General features: G+C 36.4%; 1 protein-coding gene across 3 annotated transcripts; it reads left to right on the forward strand.

The window, feature by feature from the left end:
- The first annotated feature begins 916 nt into the window (after window positions 1–916).
- LOC135682357 (uncharacterized) lies at window positions 917–16,966 on the forward strand. 3 transcript variants are annotated; one of them, XM_065197216.2, is made up of 8 exons: window positions 917–1,827; window positions 7,295–7,626; window positions 8,726–11,482; window positions 12,615–12,910; window positions 13,358–13,473; window positions 14,932–15,007; window positions 15,375–15,405; window positions 15,841–16,966. In XM_065197216.2, exons 1-8 carry the CDS (start codon window positions 1,523–1,525, stop codon window positions 15,873–15,875), a joined length of 3,948 nt encoding a protein of 1,315 aa, XP_065053288.2. In that variant the 5' UTR covers window positions 917–1,522; the 3' UTR covers window positions 15,876–16,966. The 3 variants fall into 3 exon arrangements, with proteins under 3 accessions (XP_065053288.2, XP_065053289.2, XP_065053290.2); XM_065197217.2 differs by having other exon boundaries at window positions 14,935–15,007; XM_065197218.2 differs by lacking the exons at window positions 917–1,827; window positions 7,295–7,626 and adding an exon at window positions 7,633–8,351.
- Window positions 16,967–17,387: the final 421 nt, after the last annotated feature.

A 17,387-nucleotide genomic window follows, 5' to 3' on the forward strand; every position in this document is an offset into this window, starting at 1 on the left:
TACAACTTTGAAAAATCACTTTTTACACGTAGAGTTTCCTTCCTTACACAATTCAGGATTTAAACGTTAGTGGAACTGTGAAGGAAATAGACAGTTGTAGAATATCGTCAGCCACCTATGACGTTGAATAAAGGGAAATTGCCACGTAAAAATGCCATGGCTTTTTCAAACACATTTACGAAATGGGTGTTTTTCCAAATTCTTAGGGGTGTGATTAGCAAAAATATCTTCTTTTTTGGCCTACCAATCTTCCAAACCTGGCTACGCCATAATTAAAAACCAAATTTCAAAAATGGGCGTTTTCATTATTTACCAGTAACCTGAAGGGTGTGGCACTAAAATTAGTGTCTAACACCCCCCAATCGTTGTTGCTTATATCCGCCCCTGATCGTCTGGAATTTCTCATGCCAATTTCGTGCGAGAAAGACTTTTCACAGAACTTAAATTTGCTCTGTGTTATAAAGAAGTGGGTGCAGCTGAAAAACAAAAGAGTCTGATTCGGTGTTTCTGAAGGTTGAATAAACTACGTGAACGCAAAAGCTTATTTTACAACTTTTATAAAACCAATATTTTTACAGCTGAAATTGCTTTATAATAGCTGAAATTTTAATATTAACAAAAATAAAATATTCTGATTGCATTAATATAGTGTAATGCTGCTAAAATTTACTCTGTAGATAAGGACCGGCACCCCCCCTCCCCCCAAAAAAATCCTGAAACCGGGTCTGAGTCAAGTTTGCATTTTCTGGATAGTTATATTTTTGATATAATGTTTCTTTGAGAAATTGACAATTTAATTTGCTTCGAAAAAGAAATATTTGCTCAGACTGGTATCCAATGAGAGAATATAAAGATTTTGCTCAGGAGGGATGTTGGCGGTATAAAAGTTTGCGCTTACGAGGTTTTTGAACGAGACGCTTTTGAGGAGACTGGGCGCTACCGGCAGTTTTCCGCTAAGAATGACAGGAAACATGGCGCTTGTTGCTCTGTAATATTGAAGCTGATGTCAATATATTCAAAATACTCGGTTAATTTGCGTGTCTTGGAGCTTTACATTCGATTTAAAGACAGTTGAATTATCATTTTTGTGCAAGAAAGTTGATCGGTAATTATCGATCGAAGCAAAGTTACAGTTTGTAGGATTACATCGGCCCACAGCACACTTGTCAGTGATCAGAGTGATTTCGACTTCTTATTTACGCTTAGGCCATTGTTACCTGTTTTCAGAATAGGTGCTCATTCATTCTTAGACGTTTCTGGAAAACCATCAATTTTGCTATGTTTCAAGATCCTGTAATGATTGTTGAATTCATGAAGGAAATACCTGGGGCCGTTCGTTAGTGGTATTGAATGATATCGTATGTTGAAGAGAATCATGTTTAGAATCTCTGACTGCAATAGTATCGCATGAAAATAGAATAGAATTGTTTGCTGAAATAATTTGCCATGTGACCAATCCAGTGACTCTTGATGTCAATTATAAAGTTAAATTTATTAGATTGGTAACCTACTTCAGATCACCATGTCGTGTCAAGACACTAACGTTGTACGCGGAAAAGTACTAGTGAAAAAAGAAAGGCAAAATCCTTCTGGAATTGTTTCAGTGCCTCTTAACGGAAATGGCTCTTTGCCTGGAAATGCTTTTTTAGCAAGACCTGGAATAGGCAATTCAAGAAAGGCAGGAAAGCTTGGAGGAGGAACTGATAGAGCACTATCTGCTGGTACCTTCGCTCGTAATCAACAATTGGAAAATGTTATGAACCAGTCAGTGGAGGTGCCTAAAGGCTGGAATAGAGTAATTGAAAAAGGAGACATTGTCTATATAAGGTAAGTTTATAGTGTCCATAAAGTGGCATGCTGAGAACTTGGAATAAAACCATTTCATCTAATTTTTGTTGTACTGAATTGTGGTAATTTCATGCAACAAGTTACATTCAAGTTACAACCAATCTACACTTAGTGAGCAAAAGTATTGCACAGGTTTGACAAATGAGTAATGGCGACTGCGTTGTCAACAACAAAGCAATCAAAATTCAAACCACTTTTGTTAAGCCATTAGGCATCTTTTTATGGTTAAAATCTAATCAAACCAAACTTCAAACCATTGACAAAACTTTTAGTTTAAAAATTGAAAAAAGTTACTTTTTGAAAAGTAAAAAATTTTACCTTTTTATTGGACAGCCGGTCAGCTTTGAAACCTTTGTAAGACTTGCTAAAACTTTATCAGGAAGTTTACTAACAGGTTCTGTTAATCGCGACATGATAAGTTCAGAAAAACATTTACCAGATCACATTTGGGTGTTGAAGTACCAAGTTGATGGTAGATGGCCTTGTATTTGATGGAAAGTGGCATATTTTAAGCCATTTTATTATGTCCACTCTTTTACAGCTATTGAGGCAGTCGAGTGAACCTGTTTATCGCGGGAAATTTGGTATTTTCATTAAATGAGAGGACGAAATGCTCTTTTATGCAATTTGCAGCATTATTTGCTCCCATTACAAAATGGAAATCGGTTGGAAAAGATGGACTTCACGATTTGTGACACATTTTTATTGATTGAATTTTGCTGCAACATATCACAAAGCGGCCGCTGCGATTAGGCCCATTGCAGCTCCAAAAATTTCCAACCAAAACATTTAGCATATTCTCCAACAAAAGTGAGCAAAATGAGCAGTTCTAGACAACCAAGAATAAAGTAAGTACCCCCAAGTTCATTGTGATAAGATATCACAAATTGGGGCAAAGATGAACTTTTTTATTGCAAATGTATCACAGGCGCTTCAATCATCATGGCTCAATTTGTGTGTTTTTGCAAATGTCAATATTGTTTAGAAATAGGCCAAAATCAGAAACGTTCTTGAATTTCCTATTTTCAACATCAAACCTTGATAAATTTTCCAATATATTCAAACTGGAAAGTCATATTATGACTTTTATGAAACTTGCTATGGCCACTTGAATTATGGTTCACTAAAAAATTTCGCTGAAGTGCTGCCATTTCTGTTTCAGCCTGTGCAATACTTTTGCTCACTAAGTGTATTTAAGACATTAGAAAAGATCTTATTTCTGCAACATCACAAATTTTGTTTTTCTTCTCAAGAACCTCGAACCTTGGAGATTTATCAAACTAATCTATACTCTCTATTTAACCCAATACATTTGTAACAACAAAGTAATAAAGAAGATTTAAAGATTTTCATGAAAAAGTGAAGGAATTGCTTGATACTGAAAGTAATTAAAACCTTTCAAGTGCTAGAATAGCAAACATGGTTTTTCTCTTTTGCATGAGTAAGCAACAGAGGTTATTAAGTATATTTCTGTCTCTCACATTGAGCAATGCTAGACCAACAAGCAGATCTGTGTGAACAAAGTCAGGTCATTTTTTATAGATTATAGATTTGTAGTAATTTGCTTTTAAAACTTTGCAGACTTATGAAGAATTTCTCAGTTGCAAAGTAGGACACAAGTGCAACTAAAGGTGATTGAAATTTCACCAACATATACAAGGAGTATCTGGTTGCTCACATGGAGAACATAGGCTAAGGCAGAGAGAAATCCATGTAAAGCTTGCACCAGATTTAAGGCCAGTTAATTATGAGTCTGCACCTGAGGTTTTGTAGCTTAATGCGCATGGAATGAAAACAAGGCTCTGTAAGCTTACAGTGAAAACCCATGGAAATCACAAACTTTGTACAATTTATGAAGCCAAAATTGCATGATGCAATGCATGATAAAAATATAACTCAACCTTTGTGCCAAGAATGATTTATAAGTCATAAACAATTTATGAGTCATACACATGTACCAAAGCCAATGCAATGTTATGCTAGTTCAAAACTCAACTTGTTAGCTTATGCCAATTTGCTTAAGCTATAACAAAGTTCATACTGGGCATCTACAGTATAAGCTACATTGATTCTATCCTGGAGGATAAGATTAAAAACTGGGAGAATTAAGCCTGTTTTTCACTAGAGTCATAAGGATTGTATTGATCATAAGAAACATAATTTTTAGGTCTGCGTCGCTTATGTTTCTTATAATCCACATGAAAACGCGATCATTTAAATTTCTTAAGGATCATAAGAATAAAAAATCCTTTGTTATCATAATGTCATAAGCCTCATAAGTATCGTAAAAGTAGTGAGATTTCTTAGTAGAAAGTAGAAAGTAGGAGCTCTGAGCAAGGTGTTTTGCCAACTTGTAGTCTTTTGAAGACTTGTCTTACAAGCAGCTGAATTTCATGACAGATTATCTTTCTGTGCGAGATAGATCCATTTCGTATACAGAAAATAAATTTCATGTTAAGGCCAACGAGAGAAGGAGCAATGTGTGCGGCCTTCAACTGGAATTCAGAAAATTTTGTCACCTAATTCTCAAAACAAAGGAACATCTGATAGTAAGGATCGTAAAGATTAAAAAGATCTTTACGATCCTTATGTCACGAATTTTATGAGATAATATCAAGTGCTAATTATTTTACGATTATGATTCTTGGTGTTTTCACTTGATCATAAGGGTCATAAAATCTTAAAATTACATTTCTTACGATCCGTATGACCCTCATGACTCTAATGAAAACCAGGCTTTGGAGGTCTGAGAGTTTTTCATTATGCTTGCAACTGTAGTCATTGGTCCACTCTGGGCTTTGAATAAAATGGAATGTTCAATCAAGACAATATCCTTATTTATTTTAAGAGCCAGTTATTGTATTTTGAAGAGCCAGTCATTGTGTTGTATTTTAAGTTTTGAAATAAATGTTATAAAAGCACTTTCAACCAAGGAATTCCTTTCTCTGTTTTATATATTTAGGTGCAAAAGATTTTGAAAGAAATAGACAACTTTCAACACAAAATAACACCATTCCTTGGTTTGCATAAGGATTTTGACCTTCTTGTTATTATCAATACTATTTATTATTTATGCATGCAAAACATCTTGTTTAATGAATTTTAAACCCTAGTTCTTAATGATTTTTTTAATGAATAAGTGCCATGTTTAAGATATTTTGCATGAAAATCTTTGATAAAGCATTTTGCTTTTATCCTTTTAGATAAATTTTAGATAATCATTTAGATAAATTTGAGAGTAAACTTTGATGGCTATAACTGGAAAATGTAATAATTTGCTCTAAACTCAGCCACTAACCTGTAATATCTATAAGCACAAGAAAGTTGATCACAAGTCAAAAACATGTTCATAAACTTGATGTTTATGATGATATGCCTTAGTTTTTGCAATGTCAATATATATTTACCAAATTGGGTTTATTTTTTTCTGAAATGAAGCTCATGATATTATACCCCTCTCTCTTAGTAACAACCCTGCTGGACATTGTAAAATACAGCAGAATAAATTTTAAAGTTTTGAATTTTTAATGGGATCACAAAAATCATCAACATGGAAATATTCAAAATTGATGGACATTTGAATATATTTTTTGGGAAAAAAATTATACAAGGAATAAAAATTTCAGAGAAAAAAAACATAAGAAAGATGAGGAAGATTTTAGAGCTGGTTGGAAAACACATTTTCTTGATTGACCATTATTGTACCTTGTGTTGAAGTGTTTCAGCAGGGCATTACTGGGAAGTTTGATGATAATGTTTGTACTATCATTGTTGTTATTGCAGGTTTGTTTGTAATAAAGCTCTATTTTTCAACTTGAGTCAAGAAGTTTTTTGCATAAATTCTTACTTGTAAATTTAGTTGACACTGCTAGATTTATAGTTCCAATTTTGCAACCCATTTTTGTTGAGTTATCTGTTACTGTTAAGTTTTTGTTCAACAAGATATGAAGCTGATGTCGTTCAAACTGATTCCTATGCTACAAAAGTTGGTTTTAAGATTAAAGAGAGGAATTTCAATTTTGCTATTTCATATTTTTTCAAGTGAAATTTGCTTCACTGATAACTAAACTGTAAAAGTGAGCTAGGGACGTTCAGGAATTTTCTTTATTTCCTCGCAATTATGTGCATGTGCCTAGAAGTAGAGGTTTGAATAGGTTGTAAAACTTTTAAAAACACAAAGTACTCAGACTATAGACACATAGACCTGTAAAAGTGATACACAGAAGTTTTATCTAAAATACAATTTCCATCAATGTTTATTGAAAAAAGGATATGTTACAATTGAAATTTTTGTATGCCAGCCAATGCAAAGATTAATGCAAATTGAAGTGGAAAGTGTTCCAAGGTCAAATGTCCAATGCAAATTAATTTTAATAAGATGGTAGAATCTTAGAAAGTTATAATGAATCAAGATGCCATGGAACGTTTACCAGTTTGAAGTGATGTCAGCTTTAAACAGCCATGCCAAGTGTAATTTCTTTTAATTTCTAAGTTGTTGGGTAGACAGCATTTTCTGAAATCGTGAAGATGCTAAATTGTTTGCTTTTTCTACACACATTCAAACCTGAATATATATTTGAACAATTTCTTGGCGGTACAAAATTTGAAAATGGCTTTAAAAATCTTTGCTTTCATAGAAGTCATTTCCAAAGATATATTTGTATGTATACAGTATTACCGTGAAGCACACTGGAACTGCTTACTAGAGGAACTAAAATCTGTGAAAAACCTAAATATACTTTCAAAAGCTTGATAACACAATGGGATGATCCCACGTGCAACTGTCATGTCTGTCGTTTTATTGTGAATATAGTATAAACAACATAAGGAAAATTTTTAATTTCTTTGTTTTTTTAATTGATTATATATCCATCGGTTTTAATTAATTTTCTTGTACATTTTAATTGTATATTGAAATCAAGTGTATTTAATTGATCGACGTAAAATTAGTCTACTACTACTACTTCTGAATAACCTGAGATGTTGACCTTGTTTTTGCCGAAATGTGTCGCTTTAAGTAGGAACAGAGTGGTCTTTGGGGATTGTCCCCTCCAAGTAATTTTTGAACAATGTTCGTTACCATCAGAGTATTGTGAATGGGCATAACTGATCTCTCACTCTTTTTTCGACCCCCTTCTTAGATAACGAGTAATAATGTTTTCATAAGCTAGAAAAAGTGACAGCTGAAACTTGAATTTGAACTGAATAGAACTAAACTTTAGCCAATGATAGATACGTTAGCCCTTTTATATGGGCCTTGCATAAAGAATATTTAGTTAAACATCTTATGTGTTTAGCCCTGCTTGCACCACAGAAGGTTTACCACTGCTCAGCCAGGGCTAGTTATCCCAGTTTGAACCGAGTTGAGATTGCACTGCACTTAAGATATTTTCAAGTGATGTTTTCAATTTTTCTCTGCCCTACTTAAAAGATGTTTTCATTTTAGCCCAAACAGAAGTCGACTAAAGTCGGTTGCTGACGTCATAGCCTATCTCATCGCTCCTGCCACTTGCAAGTGTGGATTAGTTTGCCCTTTCAAACTAGAGGAAATGTTCAACTTCAATCCGAATGTGATCAGCAGACCGCTATTACAAAAACCAGCACAGTCTATGGGTGCTTGCGACAGCTGCAAAGTTAACGAAGGTTTCGAGACGATCCTTCCGCAGTTTAGTCCGGAAAAGATCATGAGAATGCTGCGCAAAGGGTCAAAGAAGAAGAAGAAGAAGTCCAAGAATTCAGAGAAGGAAGGAAAGAAGAAGAACCGCCACAATAAGACAGGCAAGCTTCCTTTTTTCTGTTCGTCTTTTTGGGAAAAAGTTTTCAGTATTTTGTGTTCATTTGTAATTTCTTCATATCATATCCAGTGTATTCATGAACCTAGTATTTAACACGCTTTATAAAATTCTTACCATTTGAAGAAGAGGCGTTGAAAGGCGTTTAAGTAACAGGCGTCAACGAATTGTTTGATGAAGAAGGAATTCATCTTTACAGTTGAATCCAGTTAAGTCAGACTTTCAAGGGGTTAAAGAGATAGTCCAACTTAGCTAATCGCCGAATGTCCGACTAAGCGAATGTCCGGCTAAGCGAATGTACGACTTATCCGGTGTACAGCCTTTGAGTTGAATAAGGTAGGAATATACCAATGGGAATTGAAAATCAGTCCAACTTGGTGAAAGTCGGAGTTATCTGTGGTGAGTCTAAATGGAACTCAGCTGTGTGTCAATCATTTTTTATTGCAAAGGGGTTTTAGGGAAAGTCCCTTTAATTTGTTTTGGAGTGGGATGTTATATTTCATTTAAATGAATCTAAAAGGTATGTGTATATTGAAGAGTTGTCGAAAAGAACAGAGATGTTAGGTTATCGGCTGTTTTGTCTCTGTCTTATGTTTCCTTTTTATCATCACAAAGCTTTGATTTTGGCGGCCCGGAAACATGGCTGCGACGGGGCTGCGACATTGTCGACAACCGTGGGGAAGGCCGTTGAAAGCTAAAGAAACTTTATTGGTACACCCAAGCTTCTCCTTGTTTTCGTTTTTTTTCTAATGAAGTATTGTAAGCTTTTAAGGAAGGATATTGTTAAAAGGAAGATGGAAATGTTGGTCTATGTGCATTCTGTGTTAGCTTAACTTTATGTAAGCATGCACTGTTCTGTAGTAAATCAATAAAACCAACTTTGCTGTTTGTTCAAAATCTGTTAAAATCCAGCAAATATTCAGGTTAATATTGCACCTAAAGAGCAACATTTACATGTGGCAAATTTTGTAACTGTCTATAGTTATAGGCGAGATATAGCGTGTTACACATCATGCTCCTTGTTGACATTGTTGGCTGAAAGATTTTTAAAAGTTGAGTAATTTATTTGCCTGTTTTTTTTCAAGGGCAAGGCAACGACCAATTTGCAGCACAAAGTATCCAGACATGGGTAAACTCTGGAATACCTGGAACTAGTACTGCCAGCAAACAAGCATCAGTCTCCGGACCAATTCCTAGTCTTACTGGCACTGTGAAAATGGTAGCTGGCATTGACAACAAGACGCGTTATTATCCAGACCATAGTGGCTACATTGGTTCGATAGAACCAAACGATACCGCAGTGATAAGCGAAAATAAAGCACAAATTCTTTTATCAAATACGGTTCACCAGAACCGGAAACAAAAGCGATCGTCGCCCGCAATCGTCAGACCCGCACTTTCGAGCCCGGCAATTACAGATGATAAGACGATGTCTTCCAAAACTTCTGGCAAGAAGTCCAGTTCAAAGCAAAAGCGGATCCCCAAAACCAAAGAGGATTTAAATATTGCATCGATGATGGGTCGGGTTAAGCAGCAAGTTGGAGAAATTGATAAAATTCGCACATCTCAAATGTTTACATCTGCAACCCAGGGGCTACCGAAGCAAACTGCTGCTTCAACATTAAATGAAACAGTGAAGAATAGTACAGTTGAACTTTCTGAAATGAAACCAGGACAGCAGAACATTACTAATAATCTACCGACTTCTTCTGGTGTGCTAAATTTAATTAGAGCCCAGGCTCCTCCCAATATTACACTTCCCGCATCTCATTCGAACATGTTGCCACCGGGTTTGGCTCAAGGTATGAGGGCAACAATAAGCTCTACAGAACCCGGCAAGATCCAACACCCATCTTCCATAAAAAATGTCCATGCAGCTCTGACAGAGGCACAACAACATAACTGGACTCAAGACCCGCGTTTATTCGCCGGTAAAGCGACAAGCAACGTCTACTGGGGGTCCAAGGAACATTCTTCATTGAATGACATGTTGTCTTCATCTGTCGAATCCAGCCTCCCCCAACGCACGGAAACACAGAAAAATGACACAGGTGGGAATGGGGGTTTACTGCATAGTTTGAAAGAGGTAGCGAATACTCTAGCAAATGACCCAAATCGTGTCAGGGTTGCAGTTGAGAATATTCCCAGTAGTGAGCTTTTAACAGAACAAGGAGAAAAAGAGAAAATGCTTTTAGCAGCTCTTAACAGCCTTAAAGATCAAAGGGTAATCAGAGGGAATAGTGAATACTTAGGTGATAGACCAGAGACTATTCTTAGCAAGTCGAAAGCACCCAATCTTTCAAACAAAAGCAGTCAACAAGCCAAGGAACAGGCTTTATCTTCCGATGTCATTCGCCAGTACCCTTCACAACTGAAGGCTCAAGATGTCGGCAATGCACATGTAAATCTTCAAACATTGACTAATGCGAATTCTCCAGTGACAAGTCAGCTCATGAAGCAAAGTTTATCTGCTTTAAAAGATAGCGCTGCCAGTAATGAAACCCAGGTAAATAATAAAGATTCCAAGCTTGCTGCGTCTCTGAGTGAAAGCCATTCGTCCACAGCCAGTTCATCAGAGAATCTCACAAAATCATCACCAATGGTCGTATTTCAGGTCGTTTCGCAATCCAGTTCTTCTAAACCGGCAACTGCAACTGGCATGATCAGTACAGCGTCGCTTTCTACAAGTGTAAGTACAACTCCTGCGCAGCAGGTCAACTATCAAGGCTTCTATGGTATTCCTAATACAGCCAGTGTACCCAGGCAACCATCAGCTGCTTACCAGAATAGTGTTGCTGCGAACAACCCAGCTCAGTTTTTAATCATGGGCTCTCAGGCATCACAGGCTCTACAGCATCTAGCATTGCAACAAAGCAATGCGTTGCAGGTATCCTTACAGCGTGCTGAAAGTCCACATCCCATGTATTTGCAAACTCTCTCTGGCTACGCACCAAATGCCCTTAAAACATCACACCCTAATATTGGTTTCGCATATGCCAGTGTACCAATTCAATTCATGACAATAGGTGGGACACAGGTTGTTGGGAAACAACCTCAAGCAACGGCTGCTAATGTTGAAAGATATCAGAATCTGTACCAGTATTACCAAGGAGTGAGGCCAGCAGAGGCTGCTAAAACTGATTCTAATAAGCACGTCACTAGCCAGACCACAACATTGATGTATCCGGGTGTGAATCCCTATGGACAAACCCCAAATAACTATGTTAGAATTGCCCCTGCTCATGTTGCTAATCGTATACCACTACCACCTACCCCTGATGTAAAACCTTTAGCTGGTCTCGAAGCCCTAAAAGGCGAGCAACAGCTATCTGAAATGCTATCAGTCTCGCAAGCAATCGCAAAGCAAGGCATTTTTCCTGGTAGTGCTGTCGCTACCAGTTTACCAGTAAAGGTAGAAAGGACACAAAAATCGTCGGCTCTGTCACCATTGTCAGAGAAAAAGGATCTATTATCGATTGATGTCAAGACTGAAATAAATCTACAACCAGAAGTAATCGAGAAACCTCATATAGCTTCACAGGTGTCAGAAGAACAAAAGCCTTTAGTTACTGACCTGTCCCCAGGACTTTCTGATGTCGGATCTGTCAGGGCTACGACATCCAGAGATTCAAGTATCGGTTCGTCAGGCATGAGCAGCGCTCCTTCACAGCTAGTATGTACTGGCGAGGAGAATGGTCCAAAATCGGTGCCCTTAGGTGCTGGTTTGGCGTCGGTCAGTAATAGCTCAACAAACAGTAACTCGTATATAGCAAGGCAGGGGACTTCAGCTGTCATAACAGAGTCATTGGTTGTCAGTAACGAGAGACAGGATATCACTCAAGGTAATTTCGCTTTTAAAACTAGTGTGACGTGATAGATTTAGTTTCTAAACTTCTTAATATCGGGAAAAGTTGGAAGCAACTTTAATCTATTGCTCCTAAAATGTTTTAACGTCGGATAGTCGTTAGTATAGAAAACGTTGTAACAATGATTATGATGATGATTACTCACAATAATCAGGGACATTTAATTGGTCAAACAGACTTCAATTTTATTTTCATATGTATGCCACTTTTCTTTGCTGTCCTGAATTTCGATGGGATTTTAATGAGACTAAAATCTGACTTCATTTTGAGTGGAAACCCTAAGGCTATTTTTGATATTATCTTCTTAAAAGTTGTTTGATACTATCACGCTGATTTTTACGTTTAGCAAAGCTTGTCCAGAAAATCTCTATTTGTTAAGAAAGAAGGGTAGCTAATTGTTTTTATTTAATGATTGCAATTCTGTTGGGATAAGCTTGAACACTGAACAATTTCAACGAACAGAGGTTTTGAAGTTGTTGAGTAGAATGAGAGTTTTTAGTACTACAATTGGTTGTTTGCTTTCTCACCTCAAATAATATAAAACAAGAAGACTTTGAAGGCTTTTATGAAAACGAAAATTTGAATGTCAATGGTGTCAGCGATATTTTATCACTGGAAAAATGGTTTTAATTTTTTTGCGTTCCTTGTTTGACACTGAGGAAACTCAGCATCACAACGATGGTGAGGTTTTGTTCCTTTTTGAAAAGAAGTACCATGAGTCTTAGAGACTTGACAGTCTCTTTAAGCAGTATCACCAAGAACCCAACGCAAAGCAGTGCTGAGGTTTTGGCGGACTGTATGCCATCCCACAGAGTTGCAATAGAAGTGTGAAGTAAAGAAAGCCACTGACACCTCAAACAGTCGGCTGTAGACCGGTTTCGCCCATATCAGGGCTCATCAGTACAGCTAGACTGAATGAGGACCTAAAGCCGACCTAGGGCCAGCAATTAGGCTGTCAGTGGCAATGCATGTGGGAGGTGGTAAAGTCTGAAAAGATATAGGCATGAGTCTTAGAGACTCGAATTTGTTGCTTTTGAATGGGTAATTTTAGATCTATTCTACTTTTGACATGCAAATTGAACATTCAAACGTATTCTTTCATTCAAAGATTGTGCAAAGGTCGTAGTGAAACATGAAGAACCAGACGAAATCAGTTTGCAATGCAATGAAAACTGCAATACGAGAAGTGGAGATAGTCGGACGCCGACCCCTGAATTGAAAAACAAAGTAGAGTTTAGTAATGGTGCAAATTTACGAATGGAAGCTTGTATTCCAGCACAAGATATAAGTGGAAATCTTAAAATTGGGGATCTTATTTGGGGCCATCAAAAAGGTTACAGTGCCTGGCCTGGCAAAATTGTCAGTGAATTAGAGGTGAAAGAAATTTGCGCAGAGCCTGGTAAGGTAGGGAGACAAACTTTTTCTTTTTGTAAATATGCTATAGTTGGATTGTTATACTTCAAGACAAGACAGAATTGTGGTGTCTATTGAGAAAAAATTAAGTAAGCGATTGAAGAAAGCTTTAGCAAAAGAGACGGAATGTATTGGCGATAAAGTCTTCATTTTTCTTTTAGCCCGAGTTATTTATGATTTTTCAAAGTTTCTTGACAGGTTAGGTCGACAGATTGAGGGTCTACTAGAGCATTAGAAAGAAAATAAAGAATGGTTCATCAGAGATATCAACCGGTTCTCTTTAGCTCTTAAAGTCTAGGTCTTGTTAGCGTTTTTGGCATATAAAAAGTAATTTGCTTTTAACTGCTTTGAATATATATTAAATTCAAGAAAGTTAGCCATTTGTTGGTTCATAGACCCACGTCATTGACTTATCGTGCAATCTGTTTTTCACAACAGGTTTGGGTGAAGTGGTACGGTGAGCACACCCACAGCCAAATGGAATCAGCATCGCTTAAAAGCTTACAGGAAGGCTTAATGGAATATAGAAACAGCTGTCGTCGAAGAAAAAACAGGTAATGCATGTCTGATGCTCGTCTGATCTCTAAATGCATAATTATTGAGCCGTCTGATGTTTGTTCTTGCTAACTGAACCCGACTTATATCACTTTGGTCGTTGGAATACTGAAAACAATTATTCTGCTTTAATTGATTTTTACGCAGCTGAAAAAAGCATGTTTTGATCTGCAGTGTCACAGAAGCTACAGTAAACACCCACGTATAATTTTTCAAGTCAGCCTGACTTGCTTCTTATGTATCTAGTATTGCATAGAAAGTGAGGCTGCTTAGGCCCTTCAAATGGTTATTATTTGATGCAGGATTTTCAAAAAATTCTTTTGATGCAATTCACGAATTTTGATGACTGCACTGGGGCTAAAGGTTTACAATCTTATTAGTTGAAATCCAATGATACCTACTACCTACCTACAGAAAGCGTTGAGAAAGTTAAATAAAAAGGATTGCAACAAAGACTTGAAGTTTGCAACATATGAACAGTAAAGTACTTAAGCGCGGGAATCGAAAGATATTGAAATACTGAACAGAGTCCTGAATATAAAATTTATATCAAATATTTTAATGCTTCAATAATGTCAGCTGAAGGTTCAATGGCAATGAGTAAGCAACTAGAGTTTTAATGTAATTTGACGATCTCTAAAAAATAAGAAACTATTTAAGATTTCATGTTGGAGGGGTTCTTATATCTCCTTCAGTATAATTGAGGGGTTCTTGTATAATGGGGGTCTAATTCCATTATTTCAGCCTGTAAGTTCTTAATCCACTAGGTTCATATATACATGTATTTACTGTATATCATGCCCATCAGTAAGTTGATCTTTTAAATAATATTTTATGCTCCGGTTAAGTTAAAATGCTGTAACGGCGGTTGTTAGGTAGTTTTGCTCCCGGCAAGGCTGGCTATCAATCAGTAGGTTTAGTTTTAGAGCTCTTCCCTTTGTTGGCTCGCTTTTGTTCTGTTTTAACTGGCAGCCAAGCGAGGCTATTGACAATTCCTTCGACCTTTCCGTACATAGAGAAATGTAGATTTTAAAAAGAGATAATGTTACGTAGATAATGAATATTTGTTTGTGTAAAAGATCGTCTTGCTCTGCTTACTTTCGAGAAGTACTGTTATTTTGTTGTTGAGGCAAATGCGGACTCAGAACAGTAGACAGTGACAGTTAACATTCTTTTATGAACCTCAGGTGATGCATAGGCCTACCGCCATTGTGTGAGAATTGATCGAAATTTGCAATCGCTTAGCCCTTTTAAGATCAACAGAACAGAAATTGTTTGGCCTTAAATAGTAAAAAATAGTAAATTATTGTTAAAGAAGTAATATTTTGCTTTTAATCATGATTTCTGTAAGCTGTCGTGAGATACTTTGAAGCGTCTCATCGTAACTGCATTGCTTATGACATAAATCTCCCGACAACACTGGTTTGAAATGGTATTGATTATGTAATGTATTTCAGAAGTGCTAAGAAGACAGCTGAGAGTTTAGAGCTTGCTATCACTGAAGCTCTTCGAGAAGCAAATTTTTCTCCTACGGTAAGCGCCATGGTGTTTATTTAACGATAATTATTTGCCTTTTATTTTTAAATGGCCGCTTTGTACTAGCTCAACCTAATTGACAACGGTTGAAATAATTGAAGCTTGTTTCAATTTCTTGGTAGCACCAAGTCAAATACATTCTGAATGTTAGAGCCAAAGATTATTTATACGTTTAATTTTGTCAGAGAACCTACCTTCCTTTAATCGACATTTAATCGATCCCAGGTGTCCTGGCCTAACTAAATTTCATCTTATATATAATTTGTCTGTTTCATGTTATGTCCCCGATCAAAGTACTCAAGGAATCATTTTGTCACTTATCTAATTTTTCAATCATCTTCATTGCTGCTTATTTTTTTCATAGACTGTTAAAATTCTGCAGTTTGACTCAGAAGGTGAGTTCAATTTCATCTGAAAGGATAGTCTTTTTCCAATGTTGAATAACACAGTAGCTAGCTTTGTCTAGTACGTTGTGACATTCAAAAAAACCTGTCTTTTATTCCCCTTTGTACATAGACTGTTAGTCTTAACTTAAGAATGTGCTATTCTATAATTTTGTTACGTTCCTTTTGTTTAAATAGATCTGGTATTGCTGGTCATTTCCATATGCTTACGCTCTTGTACACCCATTTCTTTGTTATATTTCGTATTTAAATGTCTATTCGTATAAGGCTTTATATTCTCCATCATCGTTAGCTTACAAATGATGTTCTTCTAGTAAAGACGCCCTAACTATTAAGCATTCATTCTTTTGTTATCTAAATTTTACCATTGGTGCGATTTTCATTTTATGGTTCATATGACGATGTTTCATTACTGTGTCATTGTAGAGGGTGTATCTGAGGCAAAGAAACCAAAAAGATGACAGAATAAAGAGATTTGGTACAATGTCGAAAATTTATTGAATTGCACATGGAAAGACAGCAGCTAAAGCTTCTTATGGGTTGTCATTGTAAATAGTAAATCTTAAAATGAGCAAGTGAATTTTTCTGTCAGAAGAATTTGACTTAATTTTGACTTCTCAGACTTATCCAAACCTATTTACACAAATTCACGTATATTATTCAAATTGGTAAGATATAGAAAACTATTTGTCTGAAGGCGTGGCAATGCATTTGGATATCAAGTGGTATTTTCCTTTCCAAAGAATAACAGGTATTCTGAATTGATTGAGTTGCCTCCTATAATGAATATCAGTTTTATGAATATCGAACACTAATTTCATTGAACACTAATTCCTTAATGTTAAGGAAAATGGCTGACATTTTCTTCCTCAGTTCTCCTTCAGAGCTCAGAGCTAAATTCTAATCTACCATTGATCACAGTTCGCAGCTCGTGGAGTGCCTTTGATGTTTTTCATGCATATGTAATAGACCATCTCTGAGTTCGCGGTGCCATGATGGAGTTCTATTGTTCTCTAGCAAGTCGAAAAATTCATGGTGGATAGAGGCCGTTCTTTTACTTTTTGACCGTGAAACCTCTTTAGAATAGAGAAAAATACTTTTGGAATGAAAATCTGAATTTCGTGTAATAACAATTAACGTTGTTTGAGCTACAGAGGAATTTACAAATCTCAATGAATTAGGCCTTTAATTGTATTTATTGCGGTTTTTGCCCCACTTAAGTCATGGCGTCGAAATCTCCGAGATGGTCTATTCACTTCCACTCGTATACTTCCCGCAGCCAATCAGTTCAGATATTTTATTTATTTTGTTTAATTAATGCGTAAGTGTGTAGTTTGCTTTTCGCCCTATCCCATTGTCAAATGAGCTTCTCGATATATTATCACGAAGTTGAATGCATGCATCATTCTATGAAGTGAACATTTTCATCAAATTGTATTCTTCATATTTTTAGCTATTATTAAAAAAGTGTCGATGTTAAATTATAAGATTAAATATTTTATCTGTGTCAAAGGTGACTTGAGTTTGCAGTAAAATAGCTTATCCGTATTTCCATTCTTTATTACTTCTGCCGTCTGCCATCTTCTCTTGATGTTATCTCGCCTTTCTAATTTCGAGCACCGTAAACGTTTTATGCAACTATACACAAAGATTGCATTTCTACCACCCAGAAGAATTCCATTATTTATTTTTCCGTGTGATCCTGGCTACGTTGGGCGCACAACCTAACGAATTGGGGATGAAATAAAAATATCTCCCTTCCAACATAAGAAACAAAGCTCTCCCCTCCTTCCCTTTGAGAAAGCCTTCTTCTAGATCTAAGAATAACGTAAAGAATTTGTGATTCGGCCATGCGAAAACATTTGACAGAAATCCCAGATTATTCTAAAAACTTAGAAGGAGACATGTTTCAAATAATTGAGGAAGTCCGGTCTTCCTTCGTCTAGTAGTCGAATTCAGCGACTAGAAATTGA

The sequence above is a fragment of the Rhopilema esculentum genome, chromosome 16, assembly GCF_057945365.1.
Source record: "Rhopilema esculentum isolate cy_ngs chromosome 16, ASM5794536v1, whole genome shotgun sequence".
NCBI lineage: Eukaryota > Metazoa > Cnidaria > Scyphozoa > Rhizostomeae > Rhizostomatidae > Rhopilema > Rhopilema esculentum.

Coding starts and splice junctions, on each gene's coding strand:
- LOC135682357 (XM_065197216.2), top strand. CDS start 1,523: ATGTCGTGTCAAGACACTAACGTTGTACGCGGAAAAGTACTAGTGAAA. Junction 7,627..8,725: donor GAACCGCCACAATAAGACAG/GCAAGCTTCCTT, acceptor TTTTTTTTCAAG/GGCAAGGCAACGACCAATTT. Junction 15,406..15,840: donor TCTGCAGTTTGACTCAGAAG/GTGAGTTCAATT, acceptor GTGTCATTGTAG/AGGGTGTATCTGAGGCAAAG.